Below are 23,136 nucleotides of genomic sequence, written 5' to 3'. Positions count from 1 at the left end.
TTCAGGATGTCCACACATTTTTAGCATTTCAGACGTTAGCCAATCTGAGACAAGCTTGTTTAATTCATTAATTTGACACACTGAGATCTTTCAGCCAGGTATCAAAGATGACATTACTTTCATTATGCACAATATTTTCTAACACATGAAATCACACAAGCTTGGATACAAACTTAGACATACTTGGAGAGTAGACCCATTCAAATACATAGGACTTCAATTAGTCAAGACTAACTTCCAATTCAACTGGTTTCAATGGGTCTACTCTGACCAAATCTGGCTCACACTGGACTTAGAAAGTCTGAAAGATTTCCAAAACACTTGAAATGAAATGCTATCTGGGGGAAGCTGTATATCCACTTTTCTCTACCAAGTTGCAAACCATCAGTCAAACAAAAGCGATGCCTCTGCTGTTTGGAAAGTCAAGCAACTAAACATAACACCAAATCAGTAGTAGGAAGGCAATAGCAGTGTCACTCTGAGCAATACTTGCCTATGTCCATGTAACTTTGCATGTGGAATGCTATTGACACAGAAAGACAATCCATCTACTGGAACTTAAAACAAGGAATGGCTAGCATCTTCAGGGCTGGTCACAAAAGGCGGCTCACAGATCCTCCACAAGTGCATTAAGCTGTATTTCTTTCACTCATCATTTCTTTCACTTCTCCCTTGGAAGAGTAATGCCTGACCTGGCACAAACTACCAGGAATGTAATTAAACTCCACCAGCGGAACAACTACATATGTGGAGCTTAATATTTCTGGATTTCTTCTTTTTAAAACTGTACTTTATGTTTACTACTGCTTATGCAGAAAAGGAGGGGGGTGGTCCTGGACCCTTGTTGCGATACTTTTTTTTGGAGGGGGTTTGTCTACTCGTGTTTGTGATTGGTGTATGCACCTGTGTGCTTTTGGTCCTGGGCCTACTGTGTTGCAGTACCTTCCAGACCTCTTTCATCAAAAGTTACCAAGTTGGGCCATTGTGCCCACTGACTCCTCCACTCTCTTTTTCTCTCTTTCCAAACTTCACTACAGATACAGATAAATGGAACACCCCAGGTAGCTGTGTGAATGCGTGGAGAGAGGGGGTGGGGAGCCTTTCCAGCTTGGGTGGAGAATCAGTGTGGACATGGGTGGAGGTGGGGAGGAGGGGCAAGTGCTATTTTGGAGGTGTAGGAAAGTCTGGCTTTGTAGGAAGTCTCTCTCAGGTGAATGTTAACATATATGTGCATAAACACACAGACTCACCTGCTCTGGGCCCTGAAAGCAGATCCTGCAGAGTGGGGTCCTCATGCCACTGTCCAAACTGCTCCCCAGGGAATACCGATCTTCCGCCTTCCCTTTGCAGAAGTCCTCGGAGGAGGCGCTGCTCATCATAGACATGGGCTGCTCTCCCTCTCCTCCAGGACTTCCCCACTCCTCTTCTGGAGGGCTCGTTGCCCCCCCTCCCCCTCTTCCTCCTCCTCCTCCACCACCACCCCCGGCAGTCGGCGCTCTCCAAGGTCCCCTTCGCCCTCCATAGAGCGTGGTCAGCGTGTTGTTGTTAGAAGCTTGCAAGCTCAAGGCTTGGTCTCCACTGTTCATGGGAGGGAGAGGCAGCGGCGAGGGCGGAGGGGGCGCGGGGGGTCTCCTCAGGAGGAAGACCTTCAGGTCATTGAACAACATGCGGCAGCGGCACTTGAGGAGACCCTGGTGGCGCAACATCTGTCTGGGGATCAGCAATCCGCAGCAACAGTACCATAAAACGATCGCACCGGTTGGTATTAACATGTGCCTTCCCTTCCAGACAGGCACGGGTGGGAAAAAATGGGGCCGGTAGGGGGCACCCAAGAGCAAGAGGGCTGAATTGGTTAATTTCCGTTTCCTTTCCCCTGCTCCCACCCAAATTCACTGATACATATATAAGAGCTAGCTAAATAACAAAAGTGGAATTTGTAGGAAGATCTTTCGGATATTTCACAGCAACCCCGTTTTAAAAACACACACACACACACAACAATCATGAGGTTTCTTTTTAAAACAACAACCACAAAATATTGATTTCAAGCTCCTCCTTCCCACATCTCCTTTTTTAAATGAGCAATTCCACAATTCCTTTTTAAAAAGTTAAAATGAAATAGTTATGGAAAGAAGCCTTATCCACTCCAAGTGCTGGGTAGGATAGTTCGGAAAATGTGGTGGAAACTGATAACAATTGGTAACTCCAAAAAAAGGAGTAAGTGGAAGAGGAATTCAAGTCACCAGAAGGTGTGGAGAAAATAAATATATGTGTGTATATAGTTTTTTCCAACAGTATTTGGCATGTCAAGTATTTCTCCTTATTACTATTTTTATTTAGTTGGAACGTTTTAAAAAGGTGTCTCTGACAGAATATCAGCAGAGCAGATCATTAATAAAATGCAAAATTAGTTCTTGTTTCTATCATCATAATCATTATTAATAGTAATATCAAAACTGATTTCAGTGAAAAAAGATGCACACATTTCTTGGGGAAGAGGGGAAAACACACCCTCGATGTGAAATCCTCACCGATTACTTGAAATGTTACTTTATTAAAATATTCTCAATAGAAAATTTGAAAGTCCTGAAAGGAAGTGAGTATTAAATGAGGTTAATTTTTTATATACCAAATTCACTGGATTTTGTTTTCACTCCCCGTTCCAGGAACTGTCTGGACCACACTCACGCATACACACATTATTATTATTATTATTATTATTATTATTAGGATTGAGGAGGGGACGTGGATCTTAGTAATTCCTCAAATGGTTTTCCCTCCTAGACTTTGGGGAGGAAAACAAATCCGTAGAAAACGGTTCTATCCTTTTCGCACGAAACTGACCAAGAGAACGTGGATCTTACATTGTCACGTTTCCTTTCCCCTTTCACAAAATAGGGACGTCATCAAACGCATTGACAGCCTGTACAGACCATTGTGGCTGACGCGGAGGAAAAGGTGCGTTCAGCAGATGCAGGGATCTCCTTTTGATGCATAAGGCTCCTTCTTTTCCGCCGCTACAACCGTCTCCAGTTTCATCTTCCTCTTCCCCTGTCCTCCTCCTCCTCCTTCTCCTCCTCTTTCTCTGACTGTTGTTTTCGCTCAATGGCATTGACGCTCAACCATTGCAAGTCTTTAAAATAAAAAGAGGTGGGGGTGGGGGACCCCACACGTAGATAGTATCCTCGGCTTTGGGTAGGGGGGAAAAATGAAAGCAGGCTTGTTAGGAATACGATGTGCCAGATCGAGAAGGGGGGAAAGGCGAAGAGTGGGGGTATTTTGCTTGAAGCTCCTCGCGTCTGGGTAGCGATCAGCTTCTCCCTTTCACCAGCCTCCCCTCAGCTCTCTCCCATCCGGCTTTCAGTGATGATGTGGCTGTTGCTACCTCCTTGGGATGCAATGGGAAAGGAGGATAGTTTTGCAGTGCAAATGGGGATGTTGAGGAAGGGCGGGAGCGAGGAAGGATGGGTGGAACGTGATTCTCTCTCCTCCTCCTCCTCCTCCTCCTGCTGCTGCTCAGCCCTTAAATAAATAAAGCCAAGACAGAAAAGCGGCGGCGGGGGGAAAGAGCGAGTGAGCGAGCGGGAGAGGGAGGATAAATTCAGGTTGTTGCCCAGCCTTGCTTCTCTCCGCCTCCAGGGCCGGCAGTCGCTGTCAATAAACCGTTTGGGGTGGGGGAAGGAAAGGTCTTGCTTAGCATAGAAAATATGCCAGGGAAGCTGGCGGAAGCAGCGGCGGAGGGGGGCTGGTCAGAGCTGCTGCAGTTTCAGCACCAAAAGGCTCTGGACAGCTCCCTTGCCCAGCTTGGCGCGCTACTGGGGAACTGACGCAACTAGCAGAGGGATCCGAAGAGTAAGGGGGGTGTGGGAAGGGGGGGAGAGAGAGAGAGAGAGAGAGAGAGAGAGAGAGAGAGAGAGAGAGGGAGAGGGTGTGCTCGTGTGAGAGAGGGGGCGGGGGGAGAGACTAAGTGCTACGGAACTGTGAGCCGCCTTGTGTTAGCTTCCACCCTCCCCAGCAATAAATTAGGTCCTGCGAGTATTATGTTGATATGGTGAGGCTACTGTTTCCTTTGCTGCCTGCATGTTCGTCTGCTCCGTGTGTGTGTGTGTGTGTGTGTGTGTGTGTGTGTGTGTAAAAAAGAGACGGTGTCTGTGGGTAAGCTGTAAAAGCGTGTGTCCCTGTATGTTTCTGCGTGGGAATTGCCTGCCTTCCACTTTTCCGCGTGAACGTGGAAGGGTGATCACTGTGCGCGTCTCGTGGGAAGGCAAAGGTAGCTCCTATTCCGCACGCCGTATCTATGCATCTGCGAGTGTGCCATACATCTCTAAGAACGATCTCTACGTGGTTGTCTGTGTACAGAGGAGTGTGTGTCTGTGGCGCTGCTTCTCTGTTTTCTGGAAGCTGTGCTTTACGTGCGTGCACCTGTGAGTATTAGGAACACATTTTCTTTGTGTGTGTCGTTGGAATGTTGTGAGAGTAGGAACTGATCTCTCACCTGCACAGCTATTTTATGTATATAAGGTCTAATATCCTTTTTATCTGCTTTGCGGGAGAGGGGGTTGTTTTATTAGTTTATCTGCTTAACAAAGTGCAGTCATAAAGTGCAGATATCTGAAGGACAGCAACTCAATTTGAGCCAGGGTCTTTGGGAAACTAGTGTGGGTGCCTTAAATGAGGAAGCTATGCTTCTATATATCTGTTTTTATTTGCGTGTGTTAAAGTGGAGAATGTGTGTTTTGTTTCTCTGCATAATATGAGGACTTTCACCCCGTCCCATCAGAATGCTTATATTATTAACAGCACACTTGTGACACTGCACATGTGACTTGATGACCCCTGTTCTGGCATAATTTTGATCGTGTTTCCTCATGAAACTTAACACACACAATAGCAGAGCCTCCAAGAACAACAGCCACTGATCATCTTCAGGAATACTTTTCCCCCACACAGGAAATATTAGGTCACTTCACACATGAAGGGTTTCAGGCCACTTAGAATGAGATGATTTAAACAAATATATTACATGTTTTGGCACATCAAGTGATCCATTCTACTGCTTGAGTTTAGTTGTTACTTCCAACAGGCTTCACTGAGGTATCAAAAATGATGGGTTGTAATTTTAGGGCAAAGTCAGTACGGTCAGTAAACTGAGTTGTGGGTTGATGGGTCAAGACTTGGTGGGCCAAATCAGACCTGCAGGCTGCTAGTTCACCACCTGTTCTAGAAGATGTGTAATCCTGTGTGCAGTTCAGATGATTTCAAAGAGGGTAGTGGGTAATCTGGTTCTTCTGAGACACGCCCCCCCCCCCGAAATGAATTAGCTGCAGAGGATTTGATGGCTTACAGGTATAATTTTCATTAATGCTGGGAGATGCTTTGCTCATTAAGAAATATATTAATTGTGTCCCAATGTGTTGTGCTCTTGAATACGGTCCATTATCACATACCATGGTGGCAGTGTGAATATATGTGAGATAGATCAATCATCTTGGTATGGTACTGATTAAAGTACCATAGCTGCAAAGGATGCATGTGCCAAATTTACACTCTACCTTGTTACAAAAGGTACACAAGGTAGCTCACATAAAATCAATATAAAAATGCAACCTAAAAAAACAGTAACAGAAACAAGTCAAGATGCAAAACTAAAAACCAAGTAGGGGAATACACAATAAAATCAAGATTGTAACAAAATCCACTTAAATAAATTCATATTTATCACACACCTAAAAGCAGGCCACGAGGGCTCCATAACCGCATTCATTTCTCAGGTATCTATACAATGTTTCTCAGCCAGCAGTGTACCTTGAAGAGTAACTTCTGCAGTGAAATGTAAGCCTCAGGCATGTCCATATGGAGGGATATGGTTCAGAGATATTCTGGTTGCAAACCATTTAGAGGTTTAAGCCATAACCTTCAAGTGAGCATGGACATGCACTGCCAACCAGTGAAGCCAACAGAGGAACGATGTAATGTGGTATGAAGGGGTAGCTACTGATTGAATCCTGGCAGATGCATTTTGGACTTGCTGAAGTTTCTGGGCTGTTTTCAAGGCTAGCCTTGTGTAAAGTGTACCTGAACGACTGAGGACAAGCCTGATGGAGAACTCCTCTGGCTTTCTGTATATTAATTTGGCATTTGGATTGTCCTTGGACATTATTTAGCCCTGCCCAGGCAGTTTTGCTAGTCACATGCATACCACAGCTGGTTGTAGGTTTGCATTGCAAGATGTGGCCTTGCTTTGCCTCAGACCCTTTTAGGAGGCTAGATCATAGGAAGCCAGAACAGGTCCTCTTCAGCACTGGTGCTTAAGCCTCCAAGGAGGTCCAATGGCCAAACATATCTCTTTTTTATTTTTAACACTGTAGCAACTTATTTTGCTAGGACTTCCATTTGACAATTTGACCACTGCTGCTGGTGTTAAGTCACTGATGCTTTTAAACGTGAGGTGTGTGTGAGTTAACATGGTGTTCTGTATCAGTGTTTTATATAAATTATTCCAGAAAATAGATGCTGCAGATATACACTTATATGCACATGGAAAATCCCACAGAGATTGTTCATATACATGTAAGGCACACTCACAGATACACAAGTGGAGAGACCACTGTTGCAGTCAATTCCTGCTTGTGGGCTTCTCATGGGCATCTGGTTGGCTACTGTTGGATAAGAATGGTGGGCTATATGGGCTCTTGGCCTGATCCAGCAGCGCTCATCTTATATAGGGTTGTGGAGTCATTTGAATGCCCCCCTACAGTTCTCTTGTACTTAGGGGTGTCCAGATAACTCCTTGCCTGTATACACATACTTACTTGCCAGCTTCCTTATGTGCTCTTATGGACCCCTGGCCCACATATCACAAAATAAAAATGGTCTCTGTATAAGTGTTGAGAAACCCTCAGCAGTTTAGGGCTTGGTCACTTGCCTCTCACCACTCCAAGAAGCAAAAATCCCATCACCAATGAACAATGCAGGTAAGATTCAAATGTCATTCAGATGTGATACTGGGCCGGGTCTCCCTTTGTGATACAAATAATCAATAGGCTTTGGTGAGAAGCAGCATGAAGTGCAGTGGAAGTTTCTTCATTCTTCCCTAATGAAGGGTGGAGGGGGGTGGATCCAATTACTCAGCACAGCCAAATGAAAACAGCACGTGCAATTAATTTGCCACAAATAAGTTACACTTCAAACCACTGTAAAGTGTGAAACACTTTATCACTGAGAGCTGATGTGCCATGGAAAATCAAGGTTTTGTCTTTCACAATAGACTAAAAAACCAACCCTATGGAAATACATTAAGGATTCTATAAGTTGCAGTTCTTGACTGTAAAACAGTCATTTGAATAAAAACAAAAGAATATATAAAGGGCTGTAACTTGGAGGATGGAACAAGCTTGTTTTCTCCTGCTCTGGAGGGTAGGACCCAAACCAATGGCTTCAAGTTACAAGAAATGACAGGAATGTTTGACTGTGGAATGGACTCCCTCAGAAAGTGGTGGCCATGGCAGACCGTGAGGCCCTGAGCAACACCAAAATTCAATGCTCCCAACTTCTTGCCTTACATTCTGCATAATAGAATCATAGAATCATAGAGTTGGAAGAGACCACAAGGGCCATCGAGTCCAACTCCCTGCCAAGCAGGAAACACCATCAGAGCATTCCTGACATATGGTTGTCAAGCCTCTGCTTAAAGACCTCCAAAGAAGGAGACTCCACCACACTCCTTGGCAACAAATTCCACTGTCGAACAGCTCTTACTGTCAGGAAGTTCTTCCTAATGTTTAGGTGGAATCTTCTTTCTTGTGTGGTGTCCCCTGCAGCACCTCCAAGGCTCTGCGTCCAGTACAACCGAACCATCACACTCCCCTAAATCTGCCTCTGGTGTTGGACTCTCCTTTCTTGGAGGTTTCAAAGTAGAAGTTGGATGGCCATCTGTCATGGAGGCTTCAGCTGAGATTCCTGCATTGCTGGAGGTTGGATTAGATGACCCTCGGGATTCCTTCCAACTCTACAGCTCTATGGTTCTATGAAAAACAGAATATTAATAAAACATCAAAATGACTTTTCTTCTTCTTCTAGGAGACAGGGAAGTGGACAGAACCAAGTCAGATAAAGCAGGACTGGAGAGGAGAAGACTGTCTTATTCTGCTGCAGTTTGGACTGCTGTAGCTCAATAGTAGATCACATGCCCTTCTCCAGGTTTCCCCAACTATTCAGATGAGGTGGCTGGCAATCAAGGAAAGGGTCTTCTCAGTGGTGCTGCCCCATGTATGGAGTGCGCTCCCCAGAGAGGCTTATCTGGTGCCCCTGCTGTGCAAATGCTTTGAATTAGGTAGTTTGTGGAGTGACTGATGTGAAAAAGGAAAAAAGTAGATGCCTGCCATCCCAGAGTGGTTCAAACTATGACTTTCACTGCCATGGCTACTATGGCATTCTGACCTTAGCAAGCCCAGCCTGCCTACTAAGCAAATCCCCTTTCTGTCCCTTTGCTTAAGGCAGTCCAGACCCAAGAACAGCTGAATCTGCCCCAACCACTACCTGGATGTCATGCTTAGCTGGTACCTGTACTAGCATTTGACGCTTGATGCACATAACAGTGCATGGACTAAGTACCTTTTAAATGCTACACCAATTACATGAAGCACGCAAATCTCTACATTAAGTCATCACTGTGTGCTAAATCAGCCCTGGGAAAGGGAGAACACAAGACACATAACATTCTGATTTGACCCTTCAGGAGCAGAGAGCTGGGAGGCAGCCATTTTTTTTAAAAAAAGCATAAAGCCTCTTCTTGATCCTCCCTTCCTACACAAAGCAAACACTTTCCTCCACCCGTTTTGTTGCCTCCTCCTCTGTCAATAGCGGCAGAGAGCTTCCTGTTCCACTTAAGCTTCCCTTAATGGGACAGAGGCTGCCTTGATTGCTTTGTTCTCAGCCACATCCCCCTGGCAAGCCATCACTTAAAGATACTTCACTGAAGGCTCCTGACTGAACTCTCAATGATCAGGAGCCTCCTGCCTCTGTGAGTGTTGCCTTGCAGTAAGACTTCCCGTGTCTTTCCGGGATGAGGATGCAATTAAGGAGAAAAACTTGAGTGTGGTAATTAAGCGGAGCATCTCTGATAAAACCAGTGGGCAAAACGGTTTGGAGCGGGAGCATGTTGCTCACCCGGAGGTACTCTGTCTGTAGCAGGAAGATCAGTGCCTGTTGGATGGCTGGGGAGGAGAGCTGATAAGGAAGGCAGAGCAGAATTAGTGGGCTTGGTGGGGTCGAAATGAGCAGAGAGCCTGAATACTTGGCAGAGCATAAAATGACCTACAGGAATGTATCAGTGTGGTGGGGTGGAAGAATGAAACACCATGAAATCAGAGCCAGCTTGCTGCAGTCTCAAAGCTGGAAAAAGGGTTATGTGCAAAGGTGGGGTGTCAACAGACAGGTACATGTGCCAGGAGCCAGAGTCAGGAGTAAGTCTGCAATAAGAAATGCAGGTGTCAGTGAAGTTACATTTTTTTTCAAAGAAGCAAAACACTGCAGGCCTAGTGGTCACAGCAACCCTTCCCATTAGGTCTTGCCCCAATGAAGGTGTTATGTACTGAATTGAACAGGATCCAAAATGCAGCAGTCTGATTGGTCCTAGAACAATAGGATCCAAAATGAAGCAGTCTGTTTGGCCCTAGAACAATAGGATCCAAAATGAAGCAGTCTGATTGGTCCTAGAACAATAGGATTCAGAATGCAGTAGTGTGATTGGTCCTAGAACAATGCAGCAGTATGATTGGTCCGCAGGAACCACCCAATCCAGCTCCAGATGGAATTGAATCCACAACCTGATTGGCCTACAGGAGAATCCCGGAATTAGCCAATCACGTGCAGCCCATTGTGTAAATAATGTACATAAAGCAGATACTGTGGGGGAACTTCCATTCCTCCTCACCACTATGAGCTGAATAAAGAGCGTGAAATCCACTCTCGACTCCGAGTATATTTCAGAAGCAGTTGTGAAGACTGAAGTTTCCTGCCTTCCCACTGCTCTCTAAGGCTCCTCCTCCAGTTCCTCCTCCCCCAGGTAAAAGTGTAACTGCTTTTTATAACATTCTGCAAACAGAAGCAGAATGTGTTTAAGAAGCTGGGCACATGTCCTTAATAGCTAGCTGTAATCATAACCACTGCATTTATAAGACTCTGTTTCGTTTTTTGATCCCTGGGAACGGTAATGGGAGGTGAAAAGTGGGGGGAATCCTCACCAGATTCAGCCAGATACGGCTGCAAGGATATCTTGTGAGCCTCTCTTTTGGTGTGCTCCAAGGCTGTCAGGAAGGATTTCGCTCCCCAGAAACAATCTTTATTTCCCTCCATTTCCTCCGAGGGAATCAAAGGCTGAGAGACAGGATGCTGGCTTGTGTGCGGATGTAGCCCAGTCCAATTTCCCCAGGAAAAAGGCTCACTGAATGGATTTTGTTCATAAGCAGGGTTTGAGGGCCAACTTGGATGATACAGAAAACACATGATTGCATTTGCAAAATTTTAATAAAAGCAACTGTGTGACGGACCCTGATCTGGAGCAGGACTGTGCTGCAAGGGAAGAAAGCGTTTACTCTTCCCAGCGCTGTTTTTCCAATGGGCTCCATTCCTTCTTCTGTATCAAGCTGCTGTTTGTAATTTGCACTGATCACAGCTCCTGTCCCCAGGGACAAAGAGTAGCTTTGGGAGATGTGCTGGTCAATGTCCACATTAGCCATGGTCTCGATTTATTTTTTTAAAGTAAAGCCATGCAAATATGATCATCATGTATAATCATGATGTGAGCAAGGATTCTGCCACCACCATCCCAACAGCTTGGTTAGATGAGATGCAGTGAGATTTAGATTCAATTTAATATATGCCACCTCCCCATTAAAAATAGCACTCTACATAGCTGATGATACAGGCTAGTGAGGACATGGGCCTTTCACTTATAGTGAGCTAAGGCTCACTAGTTTCATTCATCTGAAGTTCTAGTTCGGTATGCACTTTCTTGTGGCACAGGTGTGGTGCACTGTGAAAGTGATCGGTGGCAGGGAATGAGAACCTGGAACTCTCCGGGTCTGGTTTGGGCTACACCTCTCAACACCTCTGAATACTGGCTATGTTGAAATCCAGCATCATCAGAAGAGCCATCTCTGTGAAATGGGAAGAACACAAAAACATAAGAAGATTCTGCTGGACCAGGCCATTGATTTTCCACCAACCAGGTGCCGGTCAGGGTGTCCCTAAGAAGAAAGCTCTGACTCCCCCCCCTTTTTATGTAACATGTAAAGCTGCAGATGGATGAGAGAGTCTGCTGTTAAGTGCATTCATCCCACATAATTGTGCTCCTATCCTTAGGCTTCCAGTTTTCAAGACCTAAGCAAATATCTGTATTTGAAGTTTGCCCACTGTGCTGCAGAAGATCAGGGACTCGTGGCAAAAATGTGATTTTAAAAAATTAAGTCATCCGACATAACCAAGTATGTCTTTATAAAAGGCCTCAGGTTGGCTCCAAAGGCAGCAGGCCAAAGGCCAAATGCTTGTAACTACCCAAGCAATGTAGTAATTATCTTAACAGGCTGGTCCTCAAGGGACCTAGAATTTAGGGATTAAGTAGGCAGCAAACACTGAGAATCTGGATACTTCCTGAGTATTATTTATGTAGCTGACCTGCCCCTGATAATTTTAGCTGAAGTTCTTAACTATGCAGAGCTGCAGTTCAAGCTGCTGTGGGATAATAGTACTTATGTACATATTGCAGAAGGAGCAATGTCAGTGAATGCACCATAGCTGTATGAGGCTGGGCCTGCCCCTAACATTAGACAGGGTCAGGTGTGCTACATGGCCTGCCCTAGACATCCCTAAGCTAGCCTGCTGCCTTCAGGAGCAGTGGAGGACACTATCCCATGACAAGTGTTGAACTACTATTAAATGGCCTCTCCAATCAGCTTCCATACCTAGAATGGAGGGGGAGGCCCTGTCTTGTCCTTTACACCAGGCAGCAAAAATATCTTGGGCAGTGAATAGAACAGAGCTCATGTTGTGATCTTCACAAGGGTCCAGTGCTGAGGGCCTTCTGGCTGTTCCCACACTGTGAGAAATGAGGTTACAGGGAACCTTTGAAGGTGACTTGGAAATTGCAATTAATCCAGAATGCGGCAGCGAGACTGGTGACTGGGAGTGGCCACTGGAACCATATAACACCGGTCCTGAGAGACCTGCATTGGCTCCCAGTACATTTCTGAGCACAATTCAAAGTGTTGGTGCTGGCCTTTAAAGCCCTAAATGGCCTTGGTCCTGTATACCTGAAGGCATTTCACATCCCCAAATCAGAGATGTGGTACTTGTGGCCCTCTAGATGTTATTGGACTTCCAATTCGCATCAGACCCAGCCATATGGTCGAGAGGCAGGTCTGATGGGAACTGTAGTCCACCAACATCTGTAGGCCCAAGGGTTCCTATGTGTGCCCCAAGCAAAGTATATTCTCCCTACTCTTTCTTTTTTTATATTAAATTTTTATTTTTTACCTCAGATTTCCTGTACTATTTCTAAATTTACAAGTGTTTTTAAAATCCTGCCAATGTATTAACCTGTTTACAATACGTTTGCAAATACATAATAAACATTTCCCATTCTTTTTTAAATTTCTTGTCATCTTGATTTCTGAGCTTTCCAGTTAATTTCGCCATTTCAGCATAGTCCATTAACTTGGTTTGCTAAACTTTTTTGTTTGGGACTGCTTCCTCTTTCCATCTTATTCTCTCTACTCTTTCAAGGCCTTCTCCCCTTGACATTCCCACTTGAATTTGCAAAAGACCCAGTTCTCTCTGTCTAATGATGATACAATTTTGTTCTCTCTTCATCATCCATCTGTAACAGTAGAAGTTATTCTGATATAGTTATGAAAGTATTTTTAGTATTTACTATTTCAGGATACCCTGGCTAATCCTTCCTGGGTCTTGTAATAGACTGGAAAGTGTAGCAAAGGAACTTGAAAATTAGGCTTTACATCTCTCAGGCATCTTGTACACCCATATTCTTATTCCTAAGAATCCCAAGTGGCCTGACCATAACCACACGTTCAAATTTCTGTGAGATTTTATTCTAACCCTTGATAGTGGTCAAATCCAAGGGGAAAATCCACACCTAGCTCACACCGCTACTTCCTTTGCCTCCTGACATGCACCAGGAGGGGGCAACCTGAGCTATCCCCATTTATAGGGAAAAAGCCTAGAGTGGGAGAATTAGCATATGAGATCATGTTTCTTTCTGAAATCCCCAAATATCCCTATCCTGGGATTTAACATCATGGGCAGCCCATATTGACTCCTGAGCTGTGGCATCTCATTTCTAGAACAGCAGGCAAACACGCTCGACTTTGCATAAATACAATGCAGGCAGCTCTAGTTGCTTACAAGCCAGATAATCGTCTTAGCTTCATAGTAACAATAGAGGAATTTTCCTGGTTGGCAGAGGCACCAATTGCTTGCAAAACATAGTTCTGACTCCTTCCCTGTGGAGGAAGACTTCTTGGGCCATTGCTGAGTTTATTCCATCTGCATGGTATTAAAGGCACAGAAGCCCCCTCTGGCAGAAAGGTGGCCAATCTATTTGTAAGCATCTGGCATTGCCACTGGATTTCACCCAAAGTAGTGCTAATTTGAAAGATTCCCCTTCTAGCAAAATTTCTACGGGGAACGAGTTCTGACAATGAAATTTCACAAGGCAGTCAGATTGAATTTCCCAGGTGTCAAAAAAGGTTATTTATGTATGCCACTACTGCAGCCTGTGTTTTATTAGCCCAAAAATGGAAAACGGGTGAGGTCCCAACCGAAGAAGAGTGGCATCTTAAGTTGACGGAATATGCACAGCTTGCAGACTCAACATATAGAATAAGAGAACAAGAAGAATATACATTTAGAGAAGATTGGAAAACGTTTATTGAATATATGGGAAATAATTGTGTACAGTTGAAAACGTTGGTAAAGGTAAAGGTAAAGGGACCCCTGACCATTAGGTCCAGTCGTGACAGACTCTGGGCTTGCGGCGCTCATCTCGCTTTATTGGCCAAGGGAGCCGGCGTTTGTCCACAGACAGCTTCCGGATCACTTAAGCCACTTCTGGCGAACCAGAGCAGCGCACGGAAACGCCATTTACCTTCCCGCCGGAGCGGTACCTATTTATCTACTTGCACTTTGACATGCTTTCAAACTGCTAGGTTGGCAGGAACAGGGATTGAACAACAGGAGCTCACCCCGTTGTGGGAATTCGAACCGCTGACCTTCTGATCGGCAAGTCCTAGGCTCTGTGGTTTAACCCACAGTGCCACCCGTGTCCCTTATGACATTTCATAAAGCACTTTCACACCCCACATCAGCAAAATGGTCACCCAGAAAGTGGCCAGTAGTCTCTGAACATCGGCATGCACACAGCAAACTCCATTAGGTTGAGTGGGCCATGCCATACCTCCTGTAAACCCACCTATGTAAAATGTTCAAATCTTTCGTACATCTGCTAAGCTTTGCAGCAGGCCTCATGAACTGGGAATGCCCACACAATACTAGAAGTTGGCTTATAAGTAGGGCAACATTTTGTAATGGAGTTCCTGGTAAGGAGTATGCTGTGGTCAAGACTTGGCTTTATTTATATTCCCAGTGTTGTCCTCCTTTCTCCTTTTTCCATGCTCCATTCCACTGGGGCTCTCTAGGAACGAACAAAGGTCCAAAAAATGAAGCAACTGCATCTTGTAAGGATACAACAGGACCCTTAAGGCCTATCTACACTACAGACCTACCGTACATATCAGTTTTATTTCTATTACCTATCACATCTTACACCAAAGAATTCACAGAATTGTATGACTGTAGTGAGAAAGTGAAGATCCTAAACCTTGCACACAGAACTACAGTTCCCAGGGTTCTGTTTACCAAGGAACAACTGTTAAGCCAGTGATTCCTCAGAGCTGAAACACACAAACCAATGTCTCTCAGCAGATACTGGGAGAGGGGAGGCTGCCTGCTGGGGAGTGGGTAGGCTGGGGTACTGGGAAGATGTTTTTGTGTAACGTTCGGCCATTCTGTTTCTCTGCCCTTTTAAAAACTACCAAAACATGGGCAGGCAGCAGTGCCAGATTTATGTATAGGCTAAGTAGGCTGAAGCCTAGGGCCTCTAAATCTAGGGGGCCTCACCAGCCTGCCATCTTCCCAGTACCCCAGCCTACCCACTCCCCAGCAGGCAGCCTCCCCTCTCCCAAAATTGCAAACCCAAGACTTCATGCAAGGGCAGGACAACTCAGTCCCAGCAACTATGAGCAACTTCAATTTTTTTTTGTAGGGCCCCAGTTCACAGCCAAAGTCTGCAAAATCTTAGAGATATACCGGTAAATAAAATCCATCTAGATTGCCTGTGGGGCCCAATTGCTCCAATTGCCTTAAGGCTAACCCTGATGAGACTGTGCAGAGGTTGTATTGACAAGCCCTGCCCCTTCTAGGTCCCTGGTGTCACTATTCAGAGTATAGACTCAAGGACTTATTATGGAAATAAGGGGGGGGGCACTTATTGGAAATAATTTTTGTCACTTCTTCTCCCCCCCAAAAAACCCCGGGATGATGAGCCCAGCCACCTTTTATTCAGTCGCATAAGCACTACACAACAGCATGGCCATAAACCTGTACGTATACACCCAATATAGTGGTACCTCAGGTTAAGTACTTAATTCGTTCCGGAGGTCCGTTCTTAACCTGAAACTGTTCTTAACCTGAAGCACCACTTTAGCTATTGGGGCCTCTTGCTGCTGCCGCGCTGCCGGAGCACGATTTCTGTTCTCATCCTGAAGCAAAATTCTTAACCTGAAGCAGTATTTCTGGATTAGCAGAATCTGTAACCTGAAGCGTATGTAACCTGAAGTGTATGTAACCCGAGGTACCACTGTATGTACCAGTGGAGATTTATGTCCAGCAATATCAAGTTATAGGAAAACTGGTGCTATTAACAGTAATCCTTCTAGTGGGTTAATTGGTTCAGCAACTTCCATGCACACGACGTGTGTTGCTAATTATTTCCCCAAAGAGTTAAATGATAACTAATCAGAGGCAGCTACAGTTGCAAATGGCAACAAAATATCTGTAAAAGGAGGAGGAGGAGCAGGTTTGCTCAGGTGAGTCGCAGGTAGAAATACTGTTTGCAATGAAGTGAGAGCAGTAGTTTACTTGCTCAAATTCACAAATAAGAAAATTTTGAGAATTTAAATGCTAGATTAAAATTGATTACTTCATTGAGAAGCAGATTGTAAAAAAAAGATTGGGGCCTAATAGTAGAGTGCCTGGTATCTGGGGGGCAATCTCATCCTTTGTTTCCACACTGTGGCTGCAGACCAAATCACCTGTCAGGACAGTTATGAGATTCAGGTGAGGGTCAGATGCCTTGTCAATCCCAGCAGGTTATATAAGAGGACGACCATCCTGGCCAGGTGTGTGTCCCACAACCCTCCATCAGCTGCCATGATTACTCCCCCACTATTCCTTCCAGTCTGCTTATCTGCACCCTTAACTCCATATTTTGGTGCCCAAGTACCTGATAAGGAACTGCAGGTGAGTCCAGTTCCCAGGCAGAAAAGTCTACCTTTCACACTTCACAGAGCCCTTTTGGTGCCTGCAGCATGCACTGTAAATTGCCCACCTTGGGGACCAGAGAAGGCAGCAGTGGGAAGGGATCCAGAACTACTTGTAGAAGGCAGGAGGCCAGGCTGCAGGCTGGTAACTGGACCTCATCCTGAGGGAAAATAAGTTTAGGGATCAGTTCAGGGTCAGAGGAACTATGTTTTGTCTTATTTTATTTGTGCCCGGTGGTGTTTTCCTTTTCTGTGTTTAATTTAAAGTGCCTTTTGTGTTTCAAATCCTGTTACTTGTAGATATTCAAGAAAACATTTGTTCTTTGTTTAAAAGCCCAGTCTGGTGCTGTGACCACAGAGTCTCCCCTGCTCTGCCCACTACCAGTGCCTTAAGAAGGGTCCTGGGAGGGGAAAAGCCCAAAAATGTACAGGTGCCAACCCTCCAGGAGAAACCCAAATTTAGGGGTTTTCATCTCCAAACCCCAGGAGTCAGCCAGAGGGTTCTCACTGCCCCTCAAGAAAGGCATAGGGAAGTCAGTGAGTGGTGGCAGCTACTGAAGAGTGACAGAAGCCCATGTTTATCCAGTTGAAGATTAATTTTTATTTTTATTTTTAGATTCTAATTGAAACATGCGTAAAAGGTTTGAAAGTGGTCTAGCAAGCAGAAGAGACAGAGACTTGAAAATGCTATGATAATGAAGTTAAGACCAATCACGGCTTTCGTGCATCAACCAATCATTGAAGCAACAAGAGCTGACAGATCACTCTTTAAATCTGGTGGGCTGTGCAGCTGTGGATTGCTGCCTTGATGCAGTGAACTGTTTTGGCATTATCAATGAATTTTATTCTTTCTTTTCGTCCTCCTCAAAGAGATGGGCAGTTCTAAAACCATTTTTGCCACCTCACTCTAAAGTGCCTAAATATTTGTCCCACACTAGGTGGGATGCACACGCAAAAGCCACAGAAGCCAGTGGCGTAGCGTGGGGGGTGCAGGGGGGGCCGGCCGCACCGGGCGCAACATCTGGGGGTTAGGGTTAGGGGGCGCAAATCCACGGGTTAGGGTGCGCAAATCTATGGGTTAGGGGGCGCTAATTACTTGCCTTGCCCCGGGTGCTGACAACCCACGCGACGCCACTGACAGAAGCTGTTTTGGAAAGTTACAGTTCTATCACTGATGCCCTCAGTCATTTGTACTCTGACGTTAATGGGAAAGGGAAACCAGGCTCCAAGCTAACAATCTTTTGCAGAAAATGGAAGAACTGGAATTTGTGTTTATGCTGCATTTTTGGACTAGGTCAGCAAAGCCCTTCAGAAATCAGACCTGTTATTGAGTTCTTGTGCAAGTTTGTACAGTTCACTTCTGGATTTTTTAAGGAAAAGTAGAAATAATTTTGATGAGCTTGAGAAACAACAAAAGCCACCTTGGCAAATGTCAACTACAAAACAAGGAAACAGCAAAGAAATAACAGAAGTGAACCTGATGCCTTAGATGCACTTCAAGAGATAGGTTTAGGATAAAATCCTTTTTTCCTATATTAGATGCACTTGAAGCCAATTTAAAAATAAGAAGTACTGTGTACAGTGATGTTGCCATGCTTGCTAATTTGACCACGACTGGACCTAATGGTCAGGGGTCCCTTTAACCTTAACTAAGCAAGAAATTAAGCAAGGTGTTGAACTGTTGATGGAAGCATACCCAGAAGATATTGACCTGAAACTTACTGATGAACTTTTCACCTGTACGTGACACAAAGGCGTAGGCTTACAGCAGAGCACTTTCATACAGACCTTTATCAAATTGTATACAAGGCAAAAATTCAGATGGCCTTTCCTAAGGTGGAAGCAATCTTGCAGCTATTTCTTAGCTTTATGGTCACTAACTACTTGGGAGAGAGGAGTATTTCAGGACTCAAAAAAATTAAAAATTAAGGACCACAATGTCTTAAGACAGGTTGTCTGCACTGAGCATTCTGTACATTGTACATTGAAAGTGACAAACTTAGACAAACAAATTTTGATGAAGTTTTGGATGATTTTGCTATGAGAAAGGCTAGGGGAAAAAACATTTTAGCCTTACTGTATTTGATGGTTGTAGTTTACTTCTTAAGATGTATTTTAAAACTGATTTTTTAATGACAACATAAAGTAGAATCTAAAAGTGCCACACTGTCAGGTAATCAAAGCACCACTTTAGCTAATGGGGCCTCCTGCTGCTGTCGCGCCGCTGGAGCACGAGTTCTGTTGTCATCCTGAAGCAAAGTTCTTAACCTGAAGCACTATTTCTGGGTTCACGGAGTCTGTAACCTGATGTGTATGTAACCTGAGGTACCACTGTATAGGGAAGTTTTAAAAATGTTTAATGTTTTATTATGTTTTTATATATGTTGGAAGTTGCCCAGAGTGGCTGGGGCAACCCAGTAAGATGTATGGGGGTATAAATAGTAAAATTATCATTATGGAAAGGGACGTCCCTATTTTTAATGGGAGAAATGTTGGAGGGTAATTAAAGTGGCTTTTCATACAGCCTGTTTCTACCATGAGACTGAAAGCTATCATGAATTGTCCTGCTACTACCACCAATTGTACAAAGCATATTATGTCCATGACCTTGTTAGCCTTATTTCCAAACGGTCACGTCATATTGCATGGATAAATGCTAGAGTTTACAGTTTCAAAAATGGGAAGTTGACTACAAAGGATTAGTAATAGTAGTAGATGGTTTTGAATTTGAAGAAATCAGCAGATTTTGAATTTAGGGTAAATTTAGTTCCAGATTTGGTTTTGTCTTCATAAACATTCACATATCCAAAATGGTGAAGCGTGCTGAGTTTGCTTGCAATGCAGAGCCGTCTTTCCCATAGAGCTTAGTGGTGTGTTGCGCCAGGGAGCCGGCCTCTCAGGGGCACCTCAGCGAGTGGGGGAGCTGCGAGGCTTTGCCGGTGGCTTCTCCTTTCCCTGCACACCCACCAGCTGCGCATATGGCTTGCAGGTGCGCAACTTCCCTCCCAAGCCTCTGCGGGGATTGCTTTCCCACAGCAGCTTGGGGGAGAGTTGCACCCCCCATGGCTGGCAGTGTGCAGCTTTGCCCCCCCCCCCACTATCCATGGTAATTTGGGGGCGCTGGGCGGATAGTTGCACCCCGGTGCCGCATCTGCTAAAGACGGGCCTGCTTGCATGCAGAAAAAGTGAGAGTAAATAACAGTATATCTCAAAATTAGGTACAAAAGCATTCAGCTCCTTAGCGCTTTTTACTAATACTTATTTCCTAATCACCCTCTAGTCACTGAAAGCAGCCCTTCTTGGATGTAATCATTCAAATAAATTCCATCTCGGGCTTTTGCTCTATCTTCTCTTTGCAGGATCAAACACTTTACAAAGCAATCCTTTTCTCGCCCCAGGGACTAAACCTTGGCTACTCACTTCCTGCCATGCCAGTGACATCTCTTTGGAAAAAATAACAGCACACATGCAAAGTGCACTGCTTTTATGAGCACTCCTGTTATTGCTTGCTGAGCTTTTTTCCTGGAATAAGCATTGTTTAGTATCTGTCAATATTTCAAGCTGATCTATGCTAGCTATGTTCTTCCCATCTCACCCATTAAATGGAAACTTAACATGTTCTGATCCCAGAGCAACCCTTTGTAGAAGAGAATGCAGGGAGCAGATAACAAGTCAGCTTCTTGGACAAAATGGAAGTGGAGTGGAAAGAACGTTTCATATCTAAATGCTGTCCTTGGAACAAGTGGTGTGGGCTGACTAAGAAACCATCACAGAGAAATTCTACCATCCTACCCATCAGTTGTAACTTTTTCAACAGGGAAGGGTCACACAGAGGCAACTGTAAGATGTGTGGCCCTCACATTTATGATGTTGGCTGAACATTCATCAGTGTCTATGTGTGCATACATGTGGTCAGATAGCTCCCACAAATCTCTCTCTTTGGTGATCACTTGTAGCTGAGTAAGATTGTCTCCCATACACGGTTTTAACAATGAGTCTGTGACTGTGGAGGCCAATTCTGGACCCACATGTCCTTCCACAGTGGAGACATTGGTTTCTGGGTGAGAGTTGATCACGGTGTGATTTGCCAAGCACACCTTCCTCTTAACACGCTTCTCCCTTGTGTCCTGAGTTTGAGCGTCTTCAAAGCCCATGACACCTTTGGTAAAGGCTGTTCTCCAACTGGAGCTCCCACAAATACCAACCCCACAGTAGGGTAGAAGCACAGCTGACAGTGGCAAGATGGTCCCAGAAAGCTCATGCGGCTTCCTCTCTGGTTCCTTTTTACCAACTGGTTAAGACAATTTAATTCCAACAGATTTACCCCCCCCCCTTGATAAGTACCTGATGTTTTAATTACACACTTCCTTCCTTTGTTTTTGTTTTCATTTTATTCATTGTATTGTTTTATGTGATCTTGTAATTTTGTCATAAATGTTGCATATATATTATATGTTTATAGAAAAATAATTTGGATGCCCATTCACAATTATCTCTAGTCCAGTACAGCCAAAATTCATGTTTAGAAATATCATAATACACTCTGTCCTAGAATATGTCACTTCAAAATGCAGGCGGGGGTTCCATGTTTGACTGATCTTCCACATCAATTATTTTATGGATTCCATAAATAGCACTCATTTGTTTATATGGAGGAAAGTAAAATGGGAGCAACACTGTGTGGAAGCAAAACCTACCAATCTAGTAAGCTATTGACTCAATGACCCATCTCAATGGTATTACAGACCACAGCTGTTTTCTTCTCTCCCTGTGAGATTCTGGACTCTGCATGTAAGAGAGGCCCATGGCCTGGCCATTTGGCCTGGCATTTTTTAGGGGCCAGTTTTTAGGGGGTTTTGCTATAGAATGCTATGAAATGATGACAAAAGTTTGGCACTGGTTTTGAGGCGATTGGATGTTGGGTTTTGGGTACCCCTGTGCCCCCTGTTGTTGATATGCAGTGTCCCGTGCACAGCGGAAGGATGAGGAGTACGTGCCACATACTCTATATTGCTTTATTTACACTTCGAAGCTGGTATGTTACAGAAAAAACATCTTGCCTCTGCCGGAGCAGAGAAAAGCATCCTCTCTCCTCTAAAGCACAGAGAGAAAACAACACACACTGAACTGCAAAGAACAGTGAAAAACAGGAAACCAGTGTACGTCACATCCAGTCTCCCTTTCCCGTGGGAAAACCCAACAGCACAGACTGTGGAATGTAAACATTGTCTTGTGACAAGCATTTCGCTGCACAGTGAAGAGAGCAGAAACCAACATCCTCCCCCTTTCTGTGAACATCACTGGGCAGCGTGTTCGTACAATATCAGTACAAACCCAACTTCTGCACATAGGTACAGTGTTGATCCCTTGATACAATCTTGGACAATACATCAGCAGGAATTTCATTACCTGGCATATAGGACACCGTTACGAGTCCCTTCTGAATACGTTCCCTAGCATGTTGCAACTTCAATTGCAAGTGCTTCGTGCTTTGCTTACAACCTTCAGAATTCAGCAAAGCCAAACACGCTTTGTTGTCCTGGTAAACCTGGATTGGACATTTGACAGGAATTTTCATGTCTTTGCACAATTGTAACAACCATTCACAATCTTTAAGTGAATAAGACAGTGCATTCAGTTCAGCTTCACAAGTACTTAAGCTAACTGTTGTTTGCTTCTTGCATGACCAATCAAATACACCCTGATTGTACATATAGCAAACTCCAGACGTACTTTTCCTGTCTGTAGTGTCACTTCCAAAACTTGCATCTGCAAATATCTCAAGACCACCAGACTTCTGATTGTTAAATCTCAGTCTGTAATGCATAGTGCCTTTCAAATAGCGCGCTATGCGTTTCAGAGCTTTCCAATCCTTAACAGTAGGATTGTTGACTTGTCTGCTTAGCAAATTACAGCTAACAGCAATGTCTGGTCTTGAACATCTGGCAATGAAGTTTAGCTTGCCTAGCACACTTCTGTACAGTGTAGTGTCAGAAAATGCTTCTTCAGTGTCATCTACCTGATAACCTGTTATCATCGGTGTGTCTACAGGGTTAGCATCCATCAGGTTTAGTTTGCTTAACACATCAGCAATTTTCCGTGACTGGTGTACTAGAATGTTACCATCTTGATCTCTCTCTATTTCTAGAGATAGGTAGTTGTTTACCTCACCAAGATCTTTCATGTCAAAGTGCTCTTTCAGTTGAGCTAGGGCGTTATTGTACATTGTGACATCCTTCCAAAAGAATAAAAGATCATCAACTTAAAACAAACAATAGTTTCTTTTGCCCCTCCTCTTTGACAAATACACATGGATCAGCTTTCCCTTGCTTAAAACCTAGAGAAAACAATACTTCAGTAAGTTTTGTGTGCCAACACCGTGCACTTTGTTTGAGACCATAAAGGGACTTCTTCAGAGCACAAACAAATCCCTGTTTTACCTGTACGCCATCAGGTGGAAGCATATAAAGTGATTCATCTAGAGATCCGTACAGAAAAGCTGTATTTACATCATGGTGAC

The 23,136-nt window shown here is 44.4% G+C and overlaps 1 protein-coding gene across 2 annotated transcripts in view; it reads right to left on the bottom strand.

Annotated features, from left to right (window-relative positions):
• The window catches only part of MARCHF4 (membrane associated ring-CH-type finger 4), a 123,269-nt gene extending 119,501 nt beyond the window's left edge, over window positions 1–3,768 (bottom strand). For both annotated transcript variants that reach the window (XM_081853103.1, XM_081853104.1), the window contains exon 1: window positions 1,251–3,768. In XM_081853103.1, coding sequence (XP_081709229.1) covers window positions 1,251–1,772 — 522 coding nt within the window. In that variant the 5' untranslated portion in view covers window positions 1,773–3,768. The remainder of the gene's footprint in view (window positions 1–1,250) is intronic.
• Between the last annotated feature and the right edge of the window lie 19,368 nt (window positions 3,769–23,136).

Source organism: Podarcis erhardii (genome assembly GCF_964252035.2).
Source record: "Podarcis erhardii genome assembly, chromosome: 1".
NCBI lineage: Eukaryota > Metazoa > Chordata > Lepidosauria > Squamata > Lacertidae > Podarcis > Podarcis erhardii.
The sequence above is the reverse complement of the archived record's forward strand: the minus strand, read 5'-3'. Positions and strand labels throughout refer to the sequence as shown.